The following is a 15,451-nucleotide window of genomic DNA, read 5'->3' as shown; positions in this document are numbered from 1 at the left end:
CTTTCACTCATTGAATTCAATGATTGGTTTCATCTGCCTCCTACCAAACACCTTGACAAACCTTATAATTTAGTGCGATGAGACTAGTCGATTTTGTTAAATATAACTACTGCAAAAGTACTCGTACTCTCTAAGAATAGTCCTAATTTTTTCATAGTAAGCTCAAAACATTACTATACCGAATCTCCTCAGAACAATAATTGCCTATTTGAAGACTACTATACCTCGGTACTTAAGTCTCCACAGAACAATAGCACGCTAAAAATGAATGGAAGACCGATCCCTTCTCTACATGTGGTTGAAACTTGATGCGCATAATTCTCGTAATAGAGTGAAAATTGAGTCCTCTACGCCTTACAAAAACTTTTCAAGTTGCTTTGTAGTACTTATGCCTTCCCTTACATGTCTTCTCCAATAAGTGAAAAGGCAATTTGTTTATTATTAAAAAACCTTACCTCAACGAGTAAAAAGGGATAAATAAGCCCCTCTAGATATGAGAGTGCTTTTACTCAAAATAATAATAATAATAATAGAACTGCATCCTAGCCTTTTTTTGTTTGTTAGGGTATATATATTTTTAAGAAAAGATCGTAAAAATTAAAGAATTTGAAAAAATGATTTTTCCAGCTATTTAAAACTAATATAATGTATAAATGATTTAACAATTTTTTTTACTCTTAGATTTTTTTTTCTTGTTTTAGTTTTCTAGGTAACCAAATATACAGTTTGGAAAAAAAAAATTGATGTGGCTGGCTTTGGTTTACTTTTTTTTTTTCTTTTTTCTTTTTTGTTGCTGCTTTTGATAAAAAAATTGTGGCTTGTTTTTCTCTCGCGCTACCGCAGGTTCACGTGCAGTGCACTCTTGAGACCCACCAAGATGGTAGCCTAGTGGTACTTGGCGTAATTTCTATCCTCATGGTCCGAAGTTCGAGTCACTACTGCGTTGATTAAAATGTGGCTTCGGCCACTGCTTGGATATGAGGCATAGAAACGCTTCTTGTATCTTTAGTAGCCGGGATAGCGCCAGATGTGAAGTACTTACATATGGGACTCGAGCTGGAGCCCAAAGGGATAGCTGAGTTGGGCCTACGGATGAAGAGGATATGAGTAAAATCGGTCGGGATGCCTAACACACGGTCATTTCTGTCCGCATCGAACATTTTTCTGACGGAACGGGGGCCCAGTAAGGGCTGCTACGCGGGGATAGGCTTGTCTCTTCGTCTCCCCTTCCCTATTCCCTAGCAAAAAAAAAAAAGAAAAAAAGTCTAGTTACATAACAACATAATGACCTATGAAGTTTTACAACCCATATTTAAACTGCCGGCACTGACTTGGTTGAAATAGTGATGAACCTGATCCAGCCTTCATGTATCCATCTTGGACTAGGCTCCATCAAGACTTGAAACCCATATTTATGATACCAAGGACCCAAATCACAAGTGTTTCCCACCCCAAACCTAACCAAGATGTACATGAGTTGAGCTGCAGCCGTGGTACAATGTGTTGCAGGACAACTACAAGGAGGAGAGGAAAGAAGGAGGAAGAAGAGAAGAGGAGGAGAGGAAAAAATAAGGCTTTTCAGCGGACTCTAATTGTGGCTTCACATCAGAGTTTTAGAGAAAAGTGCTATTTTCATTCAATTATTTTATTATTTGAATAATTCTAAATAAATGCATGGACCTATATATATATATAGGTCTAAGAAATAACAAAAAGACTCATATAAAAAAAATAATTCTAAAAAGACCATAAATAGCAATATGCAAACATGCTCAATCAATATAAAATAAAATAATATAAAATCAATTTAAAATAAAAGCAAACTGGCTGGATCATTATTTTGCGGTGACCGTAGACCCAAATGACGGATGTCCATGCTACAATGCCACTTTGTCTGGCTACACTAGAACCCTACTCTTATAAAAAAAAAAAAAAACCCACAAATTCTCTCTCCCGCACTTGCACACCAAGTCACCAAACCATGAAGTGATGTATTGCGGCCCCTCCTCCGAGGAGTCCCTTTCCCCGCCAGCCAAATTAAATAAATAAATAAAAACTGCCTACAACATTGCAACATCTTTTTAAAAAATAAAAATAAAATAAAAATTGGGTGAATTTTTTGGATTCGCAAGTTTCCTCGCAGTATTTTGACTTTTTAAAAATATATTTATACTAAATTTATATAAATTATTAGTTTCGATAAAAAAATTAAAAAAATTAAAAAATTAGATGGCCAAAAATAAAAATAATTTTAATATATATACAACTATATTTATATAATTTTATATTATATTTTATACGACTTCTAAAGTTATGAAAGAAAATAAATAGATAAAACCAAGCTCAAGTCTCTCTCCGTCCCTGGATTCCCATCCCTATATCGAGCTTTGCTCTCCTGCTTCTTTCTCCCCCTTGCCTGCTTCTTGTTCTCTACTCTGGTGTTTTAGCTTCCCTTCTCTTTCCCTCCGAAACCCTAATTCCGAGGGCAATCGGTTCGATTCTCTAGTTGCTCTTCTCATCGGTCGCACGAGGAGGAGGAGAAGGGGGAGCGAGGGGGCGGCTCCGGAGGCATGGATAGATACCAGAGGGTGGAGAAGCCGAGGCCGGAATCGGCCATAAGCGAGAACGAGATCCGAATCACCACTCAGGGACTCATTCGGAACTATGTTAGCTACGCGGGCAGCCTCCTTGAGGTATATTATTGATGATTCATGTGTATGCTTCTATTCTGGGCCTTCTTGGTTTATTGGATTTCTTTAATTTCTTAATCATCGTGGGATTCTTTGGATATCTCGATTCGTTGTAGAGATTTGATTGCCGTTTTCTATGGCGGCGGTCTCAGTAGTTCTGTTCATAATTTTATGTAGTCGATTTTTGATGTTGTCCTGTCTTGGTATTGGTGCTTTTGATCGGGAGTTTAGCTATAAGTGTACTCATGCGATTATTTTGCCGATTATTGGGATATACTGCGAGAACTTTGGCATTGTGTTATAAAAAGATTATTTTTTAAAAAAATATGATCCTTGATTAACGTTATTATGGATGCAGCCTTCTGTTTTTTTGATTCTCATATTGGATGAAGATTGTTATAGAACAAATTTATTTAATAAAGTATTTTCTATTGTTAGTTGAGCGTGCGGCGTTGGCTTCTGGTTTTCTTCTGATTTTAGTTGAAATTTTTTTGCTGCCATTTTTTTCCTCATTGCTATTGTTGATTAAGTAGGTACGCATACTGTCTCTTGAATCTTGTTTATTTTATAACTTTAAAGGGATCAGGTATGTATATTTTCCCTTTTGGAGGGATTTAAGTTTGTACGTCTAGCCATCCTCCTTCCATCTCTGCCATATCTTCTTCTAATAGTTTGGAATTTATTGGTGCTATATATGAGCTAGAAGTGAACATAACACACTTATATAGAATTATCAATTATATCTAGGTGCCAATATCATAATGTATTACCAGGCCGTCTGTACGCTTGGGATATTTTCTGTGCCACTGTTTAATCATACTCCTTTTTGAACCCTGATTCCATAAGCATTACAGAGCATATCTGCTGCCCCCCACCCCCCCTGAACCTCTTCTTTCAAGCAACCAATATATCAAATTATATGATGTAACGAAACTCCATGACCTGCAAGTCACAGTTAATAGCAATTGGTGAATGCAAGCACAACTGCTTATTAGCAAATCTCAGGCACTTTATGCATTTGCACATGCTCAATGAGTGTTTTGGTACTCATTGTTGTTGTCTGCTTGAAGAATTCTGTTTAGTTGTCATGCATTGTGGGTACACCGGTATAATTTATAGGTGGCTGAAATTAGATAGGATACTACTATATCCATATCCATATTTGTTATGTTTGATGAATACAGATACTGATATAGATGTTACTCGGATATAAAAATTCATATCCATATTTATTTCAAACATACATGGATACAAATCATATACCTAAAGTATGTATATGAATACGGATATAAGTCATATAATTAAAATTTATGACTACAGAATCAAGATATTATTAAATAGATGATAAATCAAGTAATAGCATATTACTGTGGTCATTTATTTTTCTTAGAAGTTCATGAGTGCGATATAAAATTAAATAGGATTATAAATAGAATCAGATATTCAGATACAGATCTGATAGTTGTTTATCCGTATCTATATCTTTTTTTTCAGATATGGATATGGATGCGGATATTAGTCTGATACTCAAATTTCTATCAATATCCAAATAGATTCGGATATGAAAATGGATCCAGATGGATATTATCCAGTCCATGTTCGCTCCTAAAATAAAGTTAATAGAATAGAGAAATATGTAAAAAAATAGGAAAAATGTTATTAGGAATCAATAGAAGATCACAAGGATGGATTCAAGTATGAAATTGACATTGCACCAAAGACATCTCTTGGCAAAGGTTTATGGACTTTTCCAAGTCTATTTTAGGCTCACAAATTTGAATGTGGAAACAGATGTTGCGATATATCTGCTATTGCTTTCCATTTTTCAAATACAAATACTTATTTTATAGTGGCAAATGGGCATGAAATTTGATTTAAGCAACAATAGTGAAATGAGGCTTGATGCAATTGACAATTGCAAAACCAATCCTGATTGTGATTGTTACTGGATGCAACATAGGAATGACACAAATAATTGTTTATAGGGTGGTCGACGTTGTTGAAGATCACAAACAGATTATTATGCCAGCTACTGCATGATTGTTTTTTTTTTTGTGTGTGTGTGTGTGTGTATGTGTATTGTTGCAGATTACTTATGATAAATAGGATTAAAATGGGAATATTCTTGTGTTTTTGAATTTAACATAACCTGCAGAAATTATTTAGAATTCATAGTACAATCTTTTTTATGGATTGAATAATTTTCCTATTAGAGTCATAGGAGGTTGTGCATTCATAGGAGTAATTTTTTAATTGAGCCTTTGCTCTATTGGAATTGTAGACTGGCCAAGAATAAACTTGCAAATTGAACATTGTATGTGAAACATTACCCTGTAATATGTTCTGGGACCTTGCAATATCGTTATATATGGGTTTGTTAGGGGAAAAACCCTAAGTCATATATCCACAGAGGTGCTCGGCCGAAGAGCGCCGACCGGAAAGCTGCTCGGCCAAGGAGTGCCGACCGGAAAGCCGCTCGGCCGAAGAGCGCCGACCGGAAAGCTGCTCGGCCAAAGGATGCCGACCAGGAAGGCGCTCGACTAGAGGGCGTCGACCAGAGCGCGCGCCAAGAGGTGCCCCACCCAAAGCTGCTCGGTTTAGAAAGTGCCGACCAAAGACAGCGCCAAGGCGCTCTGCTAGAAGGTGCTCGCCTAAAGGGCGCCGACCAGGAGTACTTGAAGCAACCCCGCCACAGGGCGCCCCATTGGGCGACCAGCTCGGCTCGGCACTCTTGCCGAGCCGATGCCTTAACCAAATGTTCAACCTCCGCCTAAAGTCCAAGGGACTGACAACTCCTACGGCTTGCGACCTGCCACTATCTCCAAGCCATCAAGGCATAAGATCTTCGCAGGTATTCGGCACGACCTGCCATTAATGCACGAGACCCTCTCAAGTCTCCGATGCACTCAGTCATTTAATGAACACGGCCCAAGACGATCTCCGGATCACTGAACCATCAGAGCGCATGGCTCTACCTGAACGCCGGTTCATTCGGTAATAAATGCACTTACCATCCACAGACCCCAGGCCCGCTACGGCCAGCGGTTCAACCACTCCAACAGGTCCGATCGACCGTGACAACTCCCTGATTCCGGTCTGATTCGGCCCTGTTCTCCACTATGCCATAAATGGGCCAAATCGTGCCCAATTATCACAGACAGGGACAAATCCCCCGGTTACCTCCCAGGTAACGTAATCCCCTCCTATAAAAGGAAAGCTGGAAGAACCAAGGGGGGGGGAACAAACAAAAAACGGAAACAGATCCCCGGGACTGAACCCGCCGGGAAGCATAGACACAATTGAGGACATCATCCTCTTCGTCTTCTTTATCCTATCCAAATATTCTTGCTGTCTTCTCCATATACTCTCTTCCCTGCTCTCTCCACATACTTGCCCCCTCTGACTTAGGCATCGGAGGGCCGGCGCCGGGGAGCCCGGCCACCGGTTTTTCTTGCAGGACTTGCACACCCCCCCACAGCGGAGGACGCGGCCGGCCGGCGCACCGCCGTCCGCCCCCTGTAGCAGCGGAGCTCCTCCTTCCCCGGCTTCGCGGCGGCCCCCGGGTCCAATTTCCAGCAACAGGGTTCATGGGGAAATTTTGTCTAACAAGGTTGCTTTTCTTAAATTAATCGTGACCATCGTAACTTGTGCGTAGGAACATGAACAAACTTGAGTTATTTCAAGGATTATTAGTAGTTTAGTGTCAGTTAGGTTTCTAGTGCGAATTCAATATTTTTTTAAAGAATACAACATCTTTACCTTTTGGTGGCCCTAGCTTGAGGATCAATTTTACTTTGTTCCACTAGATTATATAAAACTTTGTGGCATCTTGGTGAAACCCATTTATTGGATGTATAATATGTACCAAATGTACTTTTCAAATCATAATTAAATGTCATTTATCTACTTTTTTACTTATCAATTCAATTTATGGGTCAGGATAATTCAGTTTGATCAGTAGTTCATTATATGTCAAAGTATTTTAGGCTTGGTAATCATGGATCATATGGAAAGGCCATCCATTAGATGTTGAAGAAGATTGAGGAAGTTTCAGTTTATTTTCCAGTTTTCTCCTTTATCTGTAATGCATGGTGGTTCCATGCTTAGATGTAGTCTTTCCTGGGCCCAAGATCAACCACGAGAGTATGGTGTAAAACACTCAGATCCAGACGCTTTTGTGATTCAATCATGGATACTATATGCCAAACCTTGTGTACTTAGATCAAACAACTGTTTTTGTGAATGCTTAAAAATCTTTTTATTCAAATGTCCTATGTAGCTTGAAAAGTTGTCATTATTTTTTTTACATAACTAAAGTTGCACTTATTCACACTTTTTATCATAATTTTCTTGTAACACTAAATTTTCAGTTGTGGATTGTTGAGTCTTATGTCATTTGTTAAAGCTGTCTAATCAGTGAACTCAGTGATCTCATTAAAAGGATAGAGTGGGGCAATTTCATGAAAATTTCCTGTACCCTATTCTCCCTATTCTTGTGTTTTCTGTTAAGCTTTAGCCCATTTTCTTTTTCTGTACTAACTGATACAAGCTAATAGTATTCTTGTGAACTCTGAAAATTTTGTTAAATTATGAAGTTGTTGGGAGTCATAGTTGGTTTCAAACATCCCAATTAGGTATTGGTTTGAAAATTTGTTTAAGATGAGACAATGAACTATTTTTCTATGTCTACATGTATTTAGTCTCTAATAATAGAAATGGGTAAGATAATATATTTTATGCATATTTCCAATTTTGTAGAATTAACATACATGGTCTCCTTGAGACCTGCAAAATCTGGATTTAATTCTATGAAAATGCTTCTTGAAGGGTCAAATTATCACCAAGGAGCATGGCCATACTATCTTAAATCAATGACCTCAAATCAATCAGATAAGCTAGAGGTCAACATGCCGAACTCCCTTCTAAACATGCTTGAAGATCAATCAATATACCAGGAGGTCAAGTGGTTTCAAAAAACAAGGACAAAAGAAATAGTCCAATGCATGTGTTTTATGCCCTTCTATCCTGTGCAAGCACAAGGTTATTTGATTAGTAAATAGTCCTTGCAATTGTTGCCAAAAATCCATCATGGTCCAACATAGTTTTAATTTTTATAGTCATGGAGATGGTGGCTAACTTCTTCTTTAGTCAAATTTTGTCATTTATACAATGCATTCTAGTTTTGTCTTCAACCCTGATCCGGCACATAGCTTGATTGAGTCTGGTTACATTAGGGTGTCATGAAACCTCTACCTACCACCTATTGCACATTAATCATCACGATCACATAACTTCACTATGCAAAGGCTCATATCAAGTGGCATAATCTAGTCTGACGTTGTAGCCCCACAAACTGAACAGTGTGATGAAAGCCTTGGGACCTTGGTGTTGTCTCCTAGTGTTGGAAAAGTGAAAACTAAAATTTGACACCAGAGTTTTAATGCGATATGGCTTCTTCTGCTTGTGGAATGAGTTTTTGATGGGGTGTTGACTCCTAGTCATCTCATCCTCATCTTGTTTGTATCTTCATTTATTAATTTATTTTAATGCTTTTATTTGTTATTGTTGGTCCATCGTTTAAGTAGTAACTCTTTTGTTTGAACTCAGTTGAAGAATGAATGAGGATAGAGGAAAGAGCTTTGCACATATGAACCTGTATGTATTGCGTCAAATAATTAGAGTGATATATTGTCAGTTTTCACTAAAAGAAGTCAATTTCAGTGGAAATCTTCCAAAATTGCTTGAATTGGTTGGTTTCAGTGGAAAATCAAAATCAACCAAAACTCTGAGACTGGCTCCATCTGGGACTTGTTGCGGCCAAGACTGATCCATCTGTTTGAAAGGTTTTAGTTCTGGGCAAGATCAAAAACGTGATAATCAGCTAAAACATAATTTAAGGATTTTTATTTTTAGTGGGTTCGGCAGTATGACTTGTTATTGCCACCCCTATTTACTTCTTCATTGAACTTGGTTAAGCTATTCTTCTGTTGAAATTTGTGATGGTTTTATTTAACCTGTCAACCCATAACCTGGTTGTTATAAAGGGCCTTTCCTGCAACTATTTCTTTTTCTGTATGTCTTTTTTTTGAGACAAATATTGGTCAGGCTTAACAACTATTCAGTACATAGTGAAATTATGACCAATTTGCACCTAGAATTTTACTAAAAGGGTTCGAATTTCTTTGTGAAGCTTCTGCTGTAATTTCTTGACATTATTTTTTCTCAAAAAAAATTACTTTACATTTAGAAGTTTTGTATGTTTGATTGCCACCATATTTTGTAAAATGCTCCACAAATCTTCATAACATACTTCAATTTGAGAGGTTCTACATGACTGATTCATTTTTTGGTGATGACGTACTGCTTTGTGTTAACATTTTTTCTTTTCCCTTTTTTCCATTTTATGACTAGAAAGGTGCCTCACTTGACCTTTATCCGGTTGAATAATCAAATATTATTTTGAGCATGTGACAAAAAGCAAAATAAAATGCTTATCCTTAACAATTTTGAGTCAAGAGATATGTATAGAGGAAAAAATTCTATCTATTACTAATTTGAATAGAAATACAAATGTTTGGGATGCATATGCCAAGTCTTTGACAATGTTATAATTTGAATGAATGCCAGCCTATACCTAGTCTTTTCCGTTTGGGTGCTTTACCATGTTTTTGTGTGGCTAGTTTCGTATGAGAGTGACAAACACTAAAGACCGATTATGTTTTCGGATTGCATCTAGAGAGGGCACTTAACCCACCTCACGTATCTGCTAATCTTCCAACCAGTTTTCATCATTTCCTTGTGGTCTTCTGTTATTATTATTTATTTCAGTACAAATTGTATGTACACATAATTGATTAACCACGAGATGCCATTCGCTTTTCTGATGCAATTGCACAATTTGTTTAAATTTGATTGTTTATCACTGGCTATCATTCCTCCATTATTTACGTGTAAGATTGTAATTTCAGTTGTTGCCTCCAGGATGGCGACTCATTTTCCTTTTAGAGGTCATACTATAAGGTCATGTAAGCGATATATCTCTGATTATATGAATGATGATATTAGGCTTCGTCATCTACATATTGCCATGTGATGAAAACCATACCAAAATGATTTAAGGAAACAATGAGAATCATTACATTGATGAAGTAATATGACTCCTTTTCTCCATGATTTTTTAGATATATTTCTTAGTAACAGGTATATATTTTTTTTCTTTTAGATTTGTATCATTATTGCATGTGTTGAAAACTACCTCAGATTGAAGGCTGGAGCTGGGGGTGGTGTGGTGGGGTGGGGGCGTTTGTTGTTGTTGCAGAGATGAATAAAAAGGGACAACAAAATCACTAATTATCCATTGTTGTCACTATATATGACCAAACCATTGTGATTGATTATGGCATTTTCGTAACACATGACAATTACTTGGTACTTCAACACCTTCGCCCTCTCTCATTTTTTGATGAAGTTTGTTTTTTATTTGAATATGTTACAACCACTGCCATCCACCTGGGTATAGTTTTGACAATATTAAGTAATTGGAATTTTTCATGATTTTGCATTTTTTTTCTTGGAACTTGTTTCACACTATATAAATTGATGGAGGATTCAATTTCAATCTTGATTCTTTGACAAAATATTAGAGTCACATGTTCTACTTGTGTCATGATGTTTAGCTTTTGTACTTAAGCTAGCAACCAATTTTGCTATTTGCCTCTCCATGAAGCAAGTTTTTCAACAATGATATTCCATATCTTGTAGCAAGTTTCTTGTAAATGGAGATGAGATCTTCCCAAATCAAAATCTATAGGACATGCAAATAAAACATATTAGGGTTATGTTTATTCACTTGACTGAGGTATCTTTTCAAATATTTAAACACATAAAATTACATCCATCGATATTTTAGATAATGATTGATGGGCTTGCAACTTTCACTGTGAAGGTGATGCTAGAACATATATCTATTAGGAGACATCTTTTATGTGGTTTCTTTGTCTAATATTTCACCATCTGTATTCTGTTTTGATAGTTCATCACGGATGTATGTTATTCTTATTGGTCAGCCATGTTTGTGTATTTTCTGGTGTTTTTAAGGTTTTTCTTTGAAGTTTTAAATTTCTGACATGTTGGGCTCTGATGCTCTTTCTACTTTCTATATCCACTGTAGACGTGATTAATTAGGTTTATGACTTTTGTGCCTGATGTTGTATATGCATGTGATGTCTTTCCATTCAGGAAAAACGGGTAAGAGAAATTGTTCTAAAGGCAATGGGACAGGCTATCAGCAAGACTGTGGCCATAGCAGAGATTATAAAGGTTGCTTAAGTTTCCCAACTATGCTATGACCTTTTGATTTAAAAATTGCTCAATATTGACATCTCTTTACCCATCTATTTCCACAGAAAAGGATACATGGGTTACATCAAGATACTACCATCAGTTCAACCAGCATTACTGATGTGTGGGAACCTATTGAGGAGGGCCTTGTTCCGTAAGTTTGTCTCTACTTTGCGTGTTCAGAAAATGGTAATTCTCCAATATTGTATCTTAATAGTCCCTTTTGTTCCCAAATACTCAATGCAGTTTGGAGATGACTCGCCATGTTTCAATGATTTCGATAACTCTGTCAACCAGAGAGTTGAACAGGAACTCTCCCGGGTAATGCAGTTTAACATTGTCATATGAATTTCTAACTTGAAATCGAGGGATTCTTTTATGGAGCAACTGGTCATTGGAGATTACGTTGCCATTTTTTCACCTCTGAGGTTGTAGGTATCAAGCTCCATTACATGTAGAGCAGCCAAGGCAACAGCAAAAGACGCAGCAGCTACAGCAGTATCGACAGCAGCAACCGAGACAAGTGCAAAATCAAATTGCTGAAGGTATTGGTTTTGCTTATTCATTCTCTGCAATTTCTGTCAAATGAAACCATTCATTAATTACCATGTTGCTTTATAAAGAAGCATATGGCCGAGGGCGTGGTCGAGGTAGAGGAAGAGGAAGGGTTTGGGGAAGAGGCGGATATGGTGGTTATGGTGGATATGGTGGATATGACAACAACCAAGGTAATCTAACAGTTTGCTTTTACAACCTAGCTGTACTTCAACATGTCATGTCTGGAACCCTGATTAACTGGTTTACCTTCTGGAATATGTTTTCCATCATCATAGAAGACTTCATTAGCGTATGTAGCCTTCGGTTGTATATTTTTATTGTTACTGCTTTCATCCTTTGTTCGTAATAGTTTTTAATACCATCTTGAACCTCCTTTTGTCATTGCAGAAAATGGATGGAACTGGAATTGGGGTCGAGGTGGAGGTCGAGGTAGAGGAGGTTGGGGTTATCGTGGTAAGCTCAGCATCCTCTAGTAAATATAAATATTTCCATTTTTTTGTATTTTTAACTATCTTATCCAAGCACCTTCCGGTTCTCTTTTTTTATTAAAAAAAAGAAAAAAAATCTTGTCTTCAAAATTTTAAACGTTACCTTTGAACTTTGGTCTGCCGGTCATAGATGTACAAGAGATCCTATATGCTATTGCTGGGAAAACTTTGCATGTATTTCTAAGTTTTTAGGGTTTATTATCTTTTGAACATGGATTCTTCAATTAACATTAATTTTCCATTTCACTTAATAGCTGAAATGACATTAAAAATGCTCTTAATTATATCTTTTCTTTCCCGTGATCTGTCGTGTGTTTGCTTCCAAATAACGAATAGTGAAAGTTACATTTAAACTAGCTCCTCTTTTAGGGTCCAAAAGAAACTGCCAGTTTGGTATTTAGGGAATTGCATGGGCTACATTTTCATCTATGCTTTAAGACAGACAATAATTGCAATTCATCTTGAGGGTTTTTTTGGATGTAATCTCTTTTTCCTTTTTGTTTTGTGTGCGCGCGCTTGTGTTGGGCTGCGGGGGGTTGGGGGGGGGGGGGGTGAGGGGGGTGGGGAGAGATTGGGATGAAAACTGGGAATCCCATATGAATTTTGTGTACGTGCAAACAAGCATGTCTGCAACAAATGACACTAACATGCACATGCGTACAACATCCTGTGCACTAAGGTTCTTGGATGCACGAAATATATACCAAGTGTCATATTGGTCTTTTTAAGGTACACATAATGCTTTACAGCACCAAATACTATTGACCGTCGCATCCAACCTTGATTCGAAACAAAAACCATCATGTGAGGTTTTATTCTCCATGGGTACTAGAGATTTTCACCTGGGGATGATTTGTAAGCTTACATGTTGGTGAATGTGGCATGCGTATGCAACTTAAGATATATGACTACATAGGCCTCAACAGGCGACCGAATGGGCTCCTATTAACCTGCTTCTGTTTTCAAACTCCGCTGGTGTTTCAGTATCTTGGCAGGGTATTTATATGATCCAGAAGCTACTCTACCGCTGCCTTCTACACAAGAATCAGAATGCTTTATGCCCTATCTTTTGTTGACAAAACAAGTGGATGCTGTTTGCCTCACTAATATATCATTGCAAAATTGACAGGTGCTGGATATGAAAGAGGCAGAGGGGGTGGAAGAGGCTATGGCCGTGGGCGGGGAAGGATGGGTGTCCGAGGCAGGGGCAACCAGGCTGAGTGGTAGTTGGAGGTTTTGATGTTTTAAGGCATGTTTGGTTTTTTATGTCAGGGAAAAAGTAGTTATATCACCCTTGGTTTGGGCCATCAAATGTGAGATGTGGTGGGTGTCTCGCTTGGGTTATTGACAAGCTAAGTGATTTTGCTGTTTCTCTATATGTTGGATCCTTAGCAGTCCTTGTGCATCTGCCCGTTTCCCCTGGCTGCTAGATGTCTCCCTTCCTCTCATCTTGCAATGCCCCCAATGTATCTTCAAATCCTTCTTTCTTTTTTTCAGCACCCTTTCATTAACCTGCAATCTTGTTTGTATTTGGTAACATATCTGGTTGTTCCTAAATTTTTCTCCTTATAAATAATCATGGTTATTCTCTTATTAGATTTGTTTGTGGTCGTAAGCTTTGAACTTTAAACAAATTTTGGATGTCATTATGTTTTTGTTAACCAGACGTATGAGATTTATCAGAGCTGACATGGTTGCTGAAGTTTTATGGTGCCATGCTTTTGTTGTTGATGATCCATTCCTCTTCCTGCAGGCAGGTTTGCATGCAATTTCAGCTCTAACTAGTTATTTCAAAAGGCTTTAACGTGATGATCAGATTAGTGTAAGAGTGGTATGACAAATTGCCCGTTGTGCTATGAAACGAGGGGTCCGTGGTTGGGTCGAAGTGATGCTGATGGCTCATTGATGGTTGGATTTGGTAATTTGGACTTACGGACGATTGATTGTGTTTTTGTCTAGAATACTGTAAGCTGTTCTTGTTTTTTGGAACTTTGTATCTACCAGGTTGATTTGTTTGGGGGTGGTTATGCTAACAAGGAAATGAAATTATATTAACATTTAACACAAGAAGTAGACCAAGATTGGAAATTTTAACAATGAAGGATCGACCTTGAGCAAAGGATTATTCTTGATGGTTATAGACTTATTGTAACTTACAATCTGAAGGCTGCCTTTGGAAGCAACATGAGTGGGATTACAAATCATTTAACTTGTTTTATTGTTTTTTAGTAAAATATTTCTTGGAGTACATGGTTTAGCTTTTCAGAAGCTTAAAACATATATTTTGTAAAGTTGATATATTTTTTTTTCGCCTGGCAAACTTCTTTATTTCATTTAATCCATGAATAAATTACTTTACCTAGAGAAATTCATGCGGGCGTAAAGAGTAGCAGTAAATTTATCAATTTATTCTGAGTTGATTTGATTTGCAATATTCTTGCGTGAAAGAAAACTGTTGATAGGGTTTTTTTTTTTTCAGAAAAAGAAACTACAGGCTTAGGTTGGGCTAAATCTTCTGGAAGATGAATCAAGAACGATCACTATTTTACCTTTGAAAACCTTGCCAATGGCTAATTAGTAGCAATGATTTCAAAGCGACGAGTTATCAGGGGAATTCCAGTGTAATTGGAAACTTGCGATTACAACAACTTTAGGGCTACACATATGCATATAGATATATCTATACATACATATATATATATATATATATATATATATATATATATATATATATATATATATATATATATATATATATATATATATATATATATATATATATATATATATATACATACATACATACATACATACATACATACATACATACATACATATATACATATATACATATATACATATATACATATACACATACATACATACACATACACATACACATACACATACACATACACATACACATACATATACACATACATATACATATACATATATATATATATATATATATATATATATATATATATATATATATATGCTTGGAAAATCTCGCTCGGTAAAACATCCTCTGTAACCTTGCTTGGAAAATCTCGCTTGGTGAAACACCCGCTATAACCTCATTCGGAAAACCTCGCTCGGTGAAATATCGTACGTACACTCATTCGGGACCATACCCTACAAGGCTTTGATTAACAACAAGCCACGTAGGTACCATCGACAACCAAACCGATATTGAATACCATCCCTGCTCCAAAGATGGCATCCAATACCGGAAACTCCCTTTGACCGGTGCAGTAACAGAAGATAAAGAAAACTGGTTACCTTATATATATATATATATATATATATATGTATGTATGTATGTACATACATACATACATGCATACCTACCATAAGATCATCACCGACAGA

At 37.0% G+C, this 15,451-nt stretch overlaps 1 protein-coding gene across 4 annotated transcripts; it reads left to right on the top strand.

The window, feature by feature from the left end:
• The first annotated feature begins 2,357 nt into the window (after positions 1-2,357).
• LOC103720670 (uncharacterized) lies at positions 2,358-14,135 on the top strand. 4 transcript variants are annotated; one of them, XM_088720950.1, is made up of 8 exons: positions 2,358-2,693; positions 10,929-11,009; positions 11,096-11,184; positions 11,277-11,351; positions 11,466-11,575; positions 11,657-11,758; positions 11,976-12,041; positions 13,830-14,135. In XM_088720950.1, the coding sequence occupies exons 1-8, from the start codon at positions 2,571-2,573 to the stop codon at positions 13,859-13,861; spliced, it is 678 nt and encodes a 225-aa protein (XP_088577076.1). In that variant the 5' UTR covers positions 2,358-2,570; the 3' UTR covers positions 13,862-14,135. The 4 variants fall into 4 exon arrangements, with proteins under 4 accessions (XP_088577076.1, XP_038976015.1, XP_038976014.1 ...); XM_039120087.2 differs by having other exon boundaries at positions 11,654-11,758; XM_039120086.2 differs by lacking the exon at positions 13,830-14,135 and adding an exon at positions 13,206-13,669.
• Positions 14,136-15,451: the final 1,316 nt, after the last annotated feature.

Source organism: Phoenix dactylifera, chromosome 1 (assembly GCF_051530095.1).
Source record: "Phoenix dactylifera cultivar Ajwa chromosome 1, Ajwa_hap1_PhDact_Kaust_v1.1, whole genome shotgun sequence".
Lineage (NCBI taxonomy): Eukaryota > Viridiplantae > Streptophyta > Magnoliopsida > Arecales > Arecaceae > Phoenix > Phoenix dactylifera.
This window is presented reverse-complemented; position numbering and strand designations above follow the sequence as displayed.